Source organism: Chiloscyllium plagiosum, chromosome 45, assembly GCF_004010195.1.
Source record: "Chiloscyllium plagiosum isolate BGI_BamShark_2017 chromosome 45, ASM401019v2, whole genome shotgun sequence".
NCBI classification, from domain to species: domain Eukaryota; kingdom Metazoa; phylum Chordata; class Chondrichthyes; order Orectolobiformes; family Hemiscylliidae; genus Chiloscyllium; species Chiloscyllium plagiosum.
Window position 1 is genome coordinate 6,660,117 of NC_057754.1, and position 11,018 is coordinate 6,671,134.

Sequence of the window (11,018 nt, forward strand, 5' to 3'; positions counted from 1 at the left end):
GTGTTTTGCTTTTTATTTGATTTTAAGATTGTTCAGGTGGGAAGTTAAGCTGGGCTGTCTATGATTTAGGATTGACAGTTTACAGGCAGTTTGTTTTTTTGATTTGAAGCTGACATTATGATACAGAATGTGATATTAAACCTCCACCAAGCCCTGTTATTGTCAGTTTTTGTATAAGGTCTCTTATTAAAACTGAAAACGCATTGTTACAAAGTGCTGCTCAGGGTCAGATAATAGAGTGGGGAGAAGAGAGAGAGAGATAGAGAGAGGGAGAGACAGAGAGAGGAAGAGAGATGGAGAGACAGAGAGAGGGAGACAGAGAGAGGAAGAGACAGAGAGAGATGGAGAGACAGAGAGAGGGAGAGACAGAGACAGCTGGTGTTGGTTTAATCTGAGGCTCACTGTGCCTCAGGCTGTGTTTTTATCCAGCAATCAATTCCTCCCAGCTCCCTCAGCTCCAATCTCAACAGCAAACCCCCCCCTCGCCCCCCAATTTTATCGAACTGTTCATGTGCTTCCCTTCCCCATCTTCTGTCGCCTCCGCCGGTCCTTCCTAACCCCGCCAAATCTCTTGAGCAATGTCTTGTCTCGCACAGTGGGTGAGCCAGTGGAATTCTCTGCTGTAGAACACAGTCCGGGGCCGAAATATTTCAAGAAGGAGTGTGAAATAACTCCACCGAGGTCGGTAACACCTCACCCTTTATTCACATGCGGAGAGCCATCAACACTGATCCAGATCCCTCAGAGCCAGCTCTCTGAATGAGCACAAACCCCTTGATGCTCCTGCTTATATCTGTCAGCCCAGGCTCCCTGATTGGACCAGGTTAACAGCCCCAGTCGGGAACTCACAATCCTTACAGAATTAGATATAGTTCCTGAGGGGATCAAAGCGAGGAACAGGGGACTGAATTGGATGATCAGCTGTTGAATGGGCTAGCAGGCGCAAGGGACCAAATGGCATCCTCATGCTTCTATTTCCTATTGAATGTTTTGGAGAAGGATTTCAATACAGATCTCGGGGCTAGGACGGATGGATTGGAGGGGAAGTGGGGACAGGGGACTGAGTTGGATGACTGGCCATGATAATATCGAATGGCGAATCAGGCTGGAGGGGCTGAATGGCCTCCTCCAGCTCCTAGTTTCTATGCGCCCAGCAATGCATCAAGCGAGCAGGATTGTTGTTTCAGTGGAGGAGTGTCAGATGCTATTGACCGGTGAATGGATGCAGAGGTTTAGGAGTGCGGGTTTAGGAGGGACGTCTGTAAGTTGATGTATGATCGCTCCGGTGATCTCTGTACTGGATTTTCAAATGCAATGTGGCTATGAAGGATTGCGCGAAGGCCTTTGCAGGACCCAAGAAAAGCACTTTGAGGCGGCATGGTGGCTCAGTGGTTAGCACTGCTGCCTCATGGCGCCAGGGACCCGGGTTCGATTCCACCCTCGGGTGACTGTGTGGAGTTTGCACACTCTCCCCCTGTGTCTGTGCAGGTTTCCTCCCACAGTCCAAAGACGTGCAGGTTTGGGATGGATTGGCCTTGCTGACTTGCCCTGTAGTGTCCAGGGATGGGCAGGTTAGCCATGGGAATTGAAAGCTTGAGTCTGGGTGGGCTGCTTTCTGGTGGGGTGGTGTAGACTCGATGGGCCGAATGGCCTGCTTCCTCACTTCGGGGAATCTACAATTGCAGGCAAATAAACCTCAAAGACCAGAATGGCCTTGAGCACTTCACTGGCTGTCAGAGCCTCACTTGCAACGATGTTTGAACTTGAGAAACTGAGACGACCAAATTAACACCAAGACATGTTAATTTGGAATGCCACATAAGTGAGAGGCAAGTCTCCTCCCTTTGACCAGGATTGCGAGCTCTGCAAAATCCCGGAAAGGGAGCAGTGGGATTCCGAGTTAGTTGTCAGGCTGTTGAGGTCTAACTTAGGCCTCATCCCTGCCCACCGTAAACCAGAGTAGGCCCTTCCAGGCCATTCATTAAGATGGTGATTTGTACCTCAACACCGACGTTCCTCCATATATTGTCCCCCACCACCGATAATCTTTCCTCTCGCCATCAGGATTCTGTCTACCTCTGAAATATTGAAAGGTTCTATCTTTGAGGGAGGGAATTCCAAAAGTCTCTCAAGCCCTCTGAGAGAGAGAGAGAGAGAGAATGTTCCGTCTTCTTGTGTGTCTTCAATTATTGATCAACTGTGAACCCTACCCCTGTTCTGGTTTCTCCCACATAAAGAAAACATTCTCTCCACATCACTATGTTTCCCAAACTAAACTAGTCCCATTTGCCAGCATTTGGTCCATACACCTCTCAACCCTTCATGTACCCCTTCATGTACCCATTCCTATTCATATACCCATCCAGCACTTGCCATCGTGAGTGACCGTCTAAATCCTTCTTCAATGCGATGGGCGGGGGTGTGGTTTCTGTCTCTCCCACCCCTCATAGACATCGCGTTCCAGCTTCCCACCACCCTCTGGGTGAAAGCGTTTCCCCTCACGTCCCCCTCGAAATCTCCTGCCCCTTCCCTTCAACTGATGCCCCCCCCAACCAAGGGGGTAACGTTCCTTCCTGTCTATTTAAGCCCCCGCATCATTTTATCCATCTCAGTCACGCCCCACCTCCCAATCTGCTCTGCTCTAAGGAAAGCGACCCCAGTCTCTCCAATCTCTCTCCATCACTGAAACTCTCCAGTCCCTGGTAACATCCTGGGAAATCTCCCTCTGCCCCCTCTCCCAGCGCTATCCCATCCCTCCGATAGCGCTATCCCATCCCTCCCTCGGGAACTGCACATGGTCCTCTAGCTGTGGCCTAACCAGTGGGTTGAATGGTTCCTGCTCTTAGGTTCTATGTCTTGTAGGAGGCTGAGGGGTGACCTTATAGAGGTTTTTAAAATCATGAGGGGCTCGGACAGGGTGAATAGACAAGGTCTTTTCTCTAGGGTGGGGGAGTCCAGAACTAGAGAGGCACAGGTTTAGAGTGAGAGGGGAAAGATATAAAAGAGACCTAAGGGGCAACGTTTTCACACAGAGGGTGGAAATGTCCTGCCAGAGGAAGTGGTGGAGGCTGGTAGAATGACAACATTTAAAAGGGATCTGGATGGGGACATGAATAGGAAGGGTTTGGAGGGATATGGGCCAAATGCTGGCAAACGGGACTAGATCAGTTGAGGATATTTGCTTGGCATGGGTGAATTGGGCTGAAGAATCTGTTTCCATGATGTCCATCTCTATGACTCTAAATGTTTGATTAGATTAGAATCCATACAGTACGGAAACAGACCCTTCGGCCCAGCAAATCCACACTGACCCTCTGAAGAGTAACCCGTTCCCTTACCCTATATTTGCCCCTGACTAATGCAGCCAACACTATGGAACAATTTAGCACAGCCAATCGACCCTAACCTGCACATCCCTGGACACTATGGGGCAATTTAGCACGGCCAATCCACCCTAACCTGCACATCTTTGGACTGTGGGAGGAAACCGGAGCACCCGGAGGAAACCCCAGGCAGACACGGGAAGAATGTACAAGCTCCACACAGTTGCCCGAGGGTTCGGATTGAACCCGAGTCCCTGGCGCCGTGAGGCAGCAGAGCTAACCACTGAACCCCTGGGCCACCAGATTCAGGCCAAGAGCGGACAGGTGGGATGAGATGAAGTTAGGATACCTGGTAGGCACGGACGAGTTGGGCTGAAGGGTCTGTTTCTGTGCTGTGTGACTCCATGACTATTACGTAGGGACTGTGTAATATCGGAACGTCACCAGTAATGAATGCATTCTCATATCCGGCAAGGCCTTGGCTCACTCCTCCCCACCAAGACAGAGAGAAACCTGTGAATAGAAATCCTCCTCCTGAGCTCAGCTCTGAATTCGAGCTGACTCACTCCACTGATCCTCCCCAGGCTAGGATGAGTGTGAATTTCTCTGCCGTGCTGTACCTCAGCCCAGTCAATGGCAAGGGAACATAGACATGTGTCTCTTTCAGTCTTCTTCCCCCAGACAGTGGGACCAGGCAGAGTCAACGCCGGAAGGACCTTCCCAATGACCCGGGGGGGGGGGTCACAGTCTAAAGATTACGGGGTGGGGGCCGTTTCAGACTGAGATGGGGAGAAATGTCTTTTGCCAGAGAGTTGGGGGGAGCCTGTGGGATTGTCTGCCCCAGAAAGGGATTTACTTGAATGTTTTCAGGAAGGAGGTAGATGCAGAGTCATAGAGTCATACAGACCCTTCGGCCCAACCAGACCATGCCAACCCATAATCCCAAACTAAACTAGTCCTACTTGCCTGCTCCTGGCCCTTATCCCACCACTATCCATGTCCTATCCAAATGTCTTTTAAATGTTATAACTGTCCCCGCATCCACCAATTCCTCTGGAAGTTCATTCCACACGTGAACCACCCTCTGTGTAAAAATGTTGCCCCTCAGGTCCCCTTTAAACCTTTACCTCCCCTCACCCTAAACCTATTTCCTGTAGTTTTGGACTCCTCTACTGTGGGGAAAAGAGCTTGGCTATTCACCTTATCTGTGCACCACACGGTTTTATAAACTTCTGTAAGGTCACCCCTCAACCTCCGACGCCCCAGCTGATCCAGCCTCTCCTTATAACCCAGACCCTCCAGTTCCAGAAAAACCTTGAACACACCCCCAAGTACAGCTTCTCCCCAGCCGTTACTAGACTGACAAATGAACGCTCTAACTTCAAATAATGTTGACCTTGCCTCGTGCAACTTCTGTGCTGTGTAACCTATTACACCTCGCTCTATCTAACCACTCTGTAATCTGTATTATCCTTGCTGACATTGATCTTCCTGGACTGCTAGCACAACAAAGCTTTTCACTGTATTTAGGTACATGTCAGGTCAGTACTGAGGGAGTGCTGCACAGTCGGAGGGTCAGTGCTGAGGGAACGCTGCCCTGTCGGAGGGTCAGTACTGAGGGAGTGCTGCACTGTCGGAGGGTCAGTGCTGAGGGAACGCCGCACTGTCGGAGGGTCAGTACTGAGGGAACACCGCACTTTGTACGCATTGTGTGGTGAGAGTCTGAGTACTGGAGGCTTTACCAGGAATGAATGGTTATCTCGAAAAGTGTCAAATTCCTCAAATGGTTCGATGGGGCAGATACTGAGGGGCTTACTCCTCATCCCAATTTGGAATATATCGGCTGTTTCTTCAGTGTCACTGGGTCAGAATCCTGGAACTCCCTTCCCCAGGGGCATTGTGGGTCTAACCCACAGCACACGGACTGCAGAGGTTCGGGTTATTGTTAGGGTTAGGGTTAAGGCTGTGAATAGGGTAAGTGATAGGGTCAGGGTTAGGTTTCGCGGTTGAGTTAGGGTTAGGGTCATTGTCCGAGTCAGGGTTAGGTTTAGGGTCAGGGTTAAGTTTAGGGGTTGATATAGGGTTAGGGTCACAGTCAGAGTGAGGGTTCAGGTTTGGTTTAGTGTCAGGGTTAGGTTTAGTGGTTGGGTCAAGGTTAGGGTTATAGTCAGAGTTCAGGTTAGCGTTTGGTTTAGGGATCGGGTTAGGGTCAGGGTTAGGTTTCGCGGTTGAGTTAGGGTTAGGGTCATTGTCAGAGTCAGGTTTAGGGTTAGGTTTAGGGTCAGGGTTAAGTTTGGTTAGGGTTAGGGTAAAAGTCACGTTAGGTTTAGGGGTAGGGTTAGGTTTAAGGGTAGGGTTTGGGTTAGGATCAGAGTTAGGGTTAGGGTCAGGATAGCTTCCCACTCCGATGCATACTGCATGGTTGTGTCGATAGGCCGTCCCAGTCTGCCAAGTGTGGAATCCTGCTGTGCCGTTTCCGCAGTACCGGCTCTGATCCCTGTTCACTCACACTGCTCAGTGATCCGTTCTGTTTGGGAACAGCTGGGTCCTCTCCATTGGAGACATTGTGTCACCAGGAAGCAGATGTTTGACAGCGCTTGACAGAATCACAACATTGCCCATAAAATCTCCAAGCTCTGCAGTGTGTATCTGGGCCATTGTTTGCCGTCTGGTTCCTGGCCTTGTTCTGTTCATAGCCTGGGGGCTGTGAGTCACAGCAGACCCTCACCATCTGTTTGTGGAACTCTCCATGTGTGGAACTGCTTCATCCTGCATGTATCGATTGGCAATTTCACCCAGTGGGTATCAGGCTAGGAGAGATGGCACACAGGTCTTATGAGAGATGGCAGAAATGTGTCATTTTGTAATATCACCATCAGTGCATCTGCACCCCCCCCCCCCCACCCTGTTATCAACATCCTGGCGGGGTAGGGTTCTGTCAAGAAGCACAATCTAACTATCACCCCCTTGACATCCAATGGTGTCACCATCACTAGATCCTCCACTATCAATATCCTGGGGGTTACCATTAGCCAGAAACTGGAGTAAATAGAGGTTACAAAGGGAGGTTAGGAATACTTCAGAGGATAACACACCTCCTAACCCCTAAGGTCCGTCTGCCATCTGCAAGACAGTTCAATCAGATACTGTCCTGAAACTATTGTCAAAAATCACATCTCTAAATGCCTTCCTGTCTTTTCCGGAGTGCCTAGAGTTGGCCACAAAGAACATTTGTGCCACACTAGTGCCAGGCAATGACCATCTCCCCAACAAGAGAGAACATAGCCATCACCCCCTTGACATTCAATGGTGTTCCCATCACTGAATCTAACCATCACCTCCTTGACATTCAATGGTGTTACCATCACTGAATCTAACCATCTCCCCCTTGACATTCAATGGTGTTACCATCACTGAATCTAACCATCTCCCCCTTGACATTCAATGGTGTTACCATCACTGAATCTAACCATCTCCCCCTTGACATTCAATGGTGTTACCATCACTGAATCTAACCATCTCACCCTTGACATTGAATAGTCTTATCATTACTTAAACCCTCCCCCCACCCAATAAGCTCCCTGAGGGTTAATCATTGACCAGAGATACAACTGGATTTGCCGTATAAACACAGCGGCTATAAGAGCAGATCAGAGGCTTCGAATACTGACCTCCTGATTGTCCCCAAAACCTGTCCCACCATCAACAAGGCACAAGTCAGGAGGGTGAGGGAATGCTCCCCACTTGCCCCTGGATGGGGGGCAGCTCCAGCAACACTCAAGAAGCTTGACACCATCCAGGGACAAAGCAGCCCCCGCTCGATTGGCCCCACATCCCACTCCCTCCACCCCCCGACGCTCAGTAGCAGCAGTGTGTACCATCTACAAGACGCATCACAGCAACTCCCCGAGGCTGCTCAGACAGCACCTTCCAAACCCACGACCACATCCATCTGGAAGGACAAGGGGCAGCAGATACATGGGAACACCACCCCCCTCAAGTTCCCACCACTCCCCAACCCAACTTGGGAATATATCGGCTGTTCCTTGGGTCAGAATCCTGGAGCTCCCTCCCTCAGGGCATTGTGGGTAAACCTACAGCACATAGACTGAACTATGTCAAGTGGGATTATCTTCGCTACCCTCTGAAGGGGCAATTAGGGTAATAAATGCTGTGCCCAGCAAGCGGCACCCACATCCCGTTAATAAATCTCTTTTTGAAGGTAACATTGGCCTGACCTTCAGATGTCCCTCGGCAGTTCGCAGCTGGTGTAGGACTTTTTGAAATGTGATTGCCAGAGCCATGTTGGATGCATCGTGATCTATTAGCACAAAACATGCTCCGGCCAAGTGGAAAGGTGACCAAATTGCTCAGTCAGTGCGTGTGTGCAATTCTGGTCTCACCTTCAGGAAGAAGGTGGGGGCAGGTCCCTTGAGGGAGGGTGCAGAGGGAGATTCACCAGCACAGTCCCAGAGACAGAGATTCTAGCCACAGGGTCAAGGGTCAGAGAAACTGGAGGCGTCGTACACCTCAGAGCAGAAGATGCTGAGCGGAGTAAAGACAAGCAATGCTGGAGGAACTCAGCCGGACTATCCGCGTCCGTGGGGGGAACAGGAAGGGCGTTAATGCTTTGAGTCCCTTCTTCTGGACTGAGAGGGGAGTTGGGAAGGTTGACGGATCTTCTGTTGTTGGGGAGGGGAGCCAGGGAGGAGCGACCGGGACAGAGAGGAAGAAGATTTAGAGGACGAGGAAGATTGGAGACCCCAGGACAGCAGGTGAGGAGAATGATTGTGGCAGGAGAGGAGGGACACAACATTCAGAGGAGGTGTTAATAGCAGAGAGAAAGGGCGCTCCAAAAGAAGGAAAACTGGACAAAGCCATGAGGGATAAGGGTAAAAGAGAAAATAAATATCAAATTTAGTAAGGTGATTGATTTTGTTCAGTCATTAGGTGAGGGAGGCTCTGGGAAGGAGGATTGACAGGTAGGACAGGTGAAGGGGGCAGTTGGATCTGGGCTGAGGTGGGAGAGTGGGGAATGGAGGTGGGGAGATTTAGAAACTGGCAAAGTCAAAGTTAACACCCTGTGGTTGGAGGGTCCTATGACAGACCCTTGATGTGAGATAGTGAGGGGCGCCCAGGGGCTGGAGGGATGGGGGGCAGAGGGCAGTTTTTGTGTTGACGTCAGTGGGGGCCAATGGTAGGGGTTGGTGGGGGTAGGGAATGGGTAAATAGAAGAATTCTTCCTCCAACCTTCCTGGGCCGTACAATTCCAAAAATGTCAGTGGACCATATCTCCAATTCCGCTAGGCGGAAGTGAGGACTGCAGATGCTGGAGATTAGAGTGGTGCTGGAAAAGCACAGCAGGTCAGGCAGCACCCGATGAGCAGGAAAATCGATGTTTCAGGCAAAAGCCCTTCATCCGGAATTCCTGCTGAAGGGCTTATGTCCGAAACATCGACTCTCCTGCTCCTCGGATGCTGCCTGACCTGCTGTGCTTTTCCAGCACTAAGGGCAAAGAAACTTTCCAGCCCAGGAACAGGCCCTTCGGCCCTCCAAGCCTGTGCCGATCCAAATCCACTGTCTAAACCTGTCGGTCAACTCCTAAGGATCTGCATCCCTCTGTTCCCCACCAACTCATGCATCTGTCCAGATGCACATTAAGTGAATCTACCGTGCCTGCCTCTACCACCTCTGCTGGCAACGTGTTCCAGACACCCACCACCCTCTGTGTGAAGTACTTGCCGCGAGAATCCCCCTTAAACTTTTCACCTCCCACCTTGAATGCATGACCTTTCGTTATTGAACCCCTCACCCTGGGAAAAACTTATCTCTATTCACTCTGTCTATACCCTTCATAGTTAAAAATCACACAACACCAGGTTATAGGTTTAATTGGAAGCACACTAGCTTTCGGAGCGATGCTCTTTCATTAGGTGATTGTGGAGGGCTCCTTTCTGTGTCGATATGTGGAATCTTCTTGGAGATCCTCTCCACTTTAAGCCGGCAGTTAGTGGTGTCGATAGTAGTCATGATTTGGAGATGCCGGTGTTGGACTGGGGTGTAGAAAGTTAAAAATCACACAACACCAGGTTATAGTCCAACAGGTTTAATTAGAAGCACACTAGCTTTCGGAGCGACGCTCCTTCATATACCCTTCATGATTTTGTAGATCTCAATAAGGTCCCCCCTCAATCTCCTTTTTTCTAATGAAAACATTCCTAACCTAGTCAACCTCTCTTCATAGCTAGCCCCTTCCATACCAGGCAACATCCTCATAAACCTTCTCTGCACCCTCTCCAAAGCGTCTACATCCTTTTGGTAATGTGGTGACCAGAACTGTCCACAGTATTCTAAATGCGGCCGAACCAAAGTCTTGTACAATTTTAACATGACCTGCCAGCTCTTATACTCAATACCCCGTCCAATGGAGGCAAGCATAGTATATGCCTTCTTGACCACTCTATCCACCTGTGCAGCGACCATCAGGGTACAATATACTTGAACTCCCAGATCTCTCTGCCCATCAACTTTTCCCAAGTCTCTTCCATTTACAGTATACACTGCTCTAATTTTGGCTGGTACCTCTAATTCCGTCAATTCCCTTTCACTGCAAAGGTCCAAGTCAATGCAAAAGGGAGGTTGAAAGAAAGCAAGGAACGCTTCCTCCATTAATTAAATCTTTTTGAACAGAAGGAAGGGTCGGGAACAAGTGAGATCATTTATCAGCAGAATTACACATCGACCAGGACCCAGGGTCAGCAAATTAATGGTAAAGCAAGCTTGCACTTAAAGCATTTATTTACCTGAAGGGAAATCAACTGTAATTCACGCAGTCAAAGCCCTGAACCCAGTGTGCCAGTGGAGTTGGCACAAATCCAGTCAGCGAGCTTATCCACTTCAAACTTCTGCAAAGCCTGAGGGCCGCAGAATAATAAATTGCTTACTTTTAATGAATTTCTTCTCCCGTACGTGCATCACCAGTACCTGTATGGCTCAGGAAGCCACATCGCTGGGAACTGACTCCCGTTCGGGATGCCACCCTGCCTTCAACAGAAAGGCGTCAGCCCTACCCCGCCCCCCCATCCCCCCGTCAAGATCCACCTCAGGCAGGGCCAGGGAGAAGCGATTGCCTCGCCAAACGCCATGTGGTGAAGCAGGCACGCCTGGCATTTGTTGGTCAGGAAATGCCGGTGCCAGCCTGGTTTGGGCGAGGTCAGGGGTCAGGCGACACCTGCTCAGCGTTCACCAGGCCGCTCCCGAACGCCTGCGATTTCGAGCAAGCCTCTAACCTGGCGTCGTGTGACTTCTGTCTGATGAAGGGCAGGATATGGCGAGGGTGCGAGTGAACTCAATGGGCCGAACGGCCTTACTTCCACTCCTATGTCTTATGGTAAGGGGCTTACAGCCGATCGTCCTGCTCCTCAGATGCTGCCTGACCTGTTGTGCTTTTCCAGTGCCACAAATTTTGACTCTGACTGTCCAGCATCTGCCCTTCTCTTCCTTCTAATTTTATTGGCCAGCACGTTGAGTATAGGAGTTGGGACCTTGTTCACTGCAGCATAGGGGGTGACTTTATAGAGTTGTATAAAATCATGAGGGGCACAGACAAGGTGAATAGCACAGGTCTTTCCCCTCACTCGGGGTAGTTCATATTTTTTACAGTCGGAGGATAGAGTCTGTTTCCCTGCTGTATGA

At 50.1% G+C, this 11,018-nt stretch overlaps 1 protein-coding gene across 1 annotated transcript in view; it reads left to right on the plus strand.

The window, feature by feature from the left end:
- LOC122543998 (neurexin-2-like) overlaps positions 1–10,669 on the plus strand; it is a 139,549-nt gene extending 128,880 nt beyond the window's left edge. Inside the window, exon 7 of the mRNA XM_043683007.1 lies at positions 10,305–10,669. Coding sequence (XP_043538942.1) covers positions 10,305–10,669 — 365 coding nt within the window. The remainder of the gene's footprint in view (positions 1–10,304) is intronic.
- The last annotated feature ends 349 nt before the right edge of the window (positions 10,670–11,018 follow it).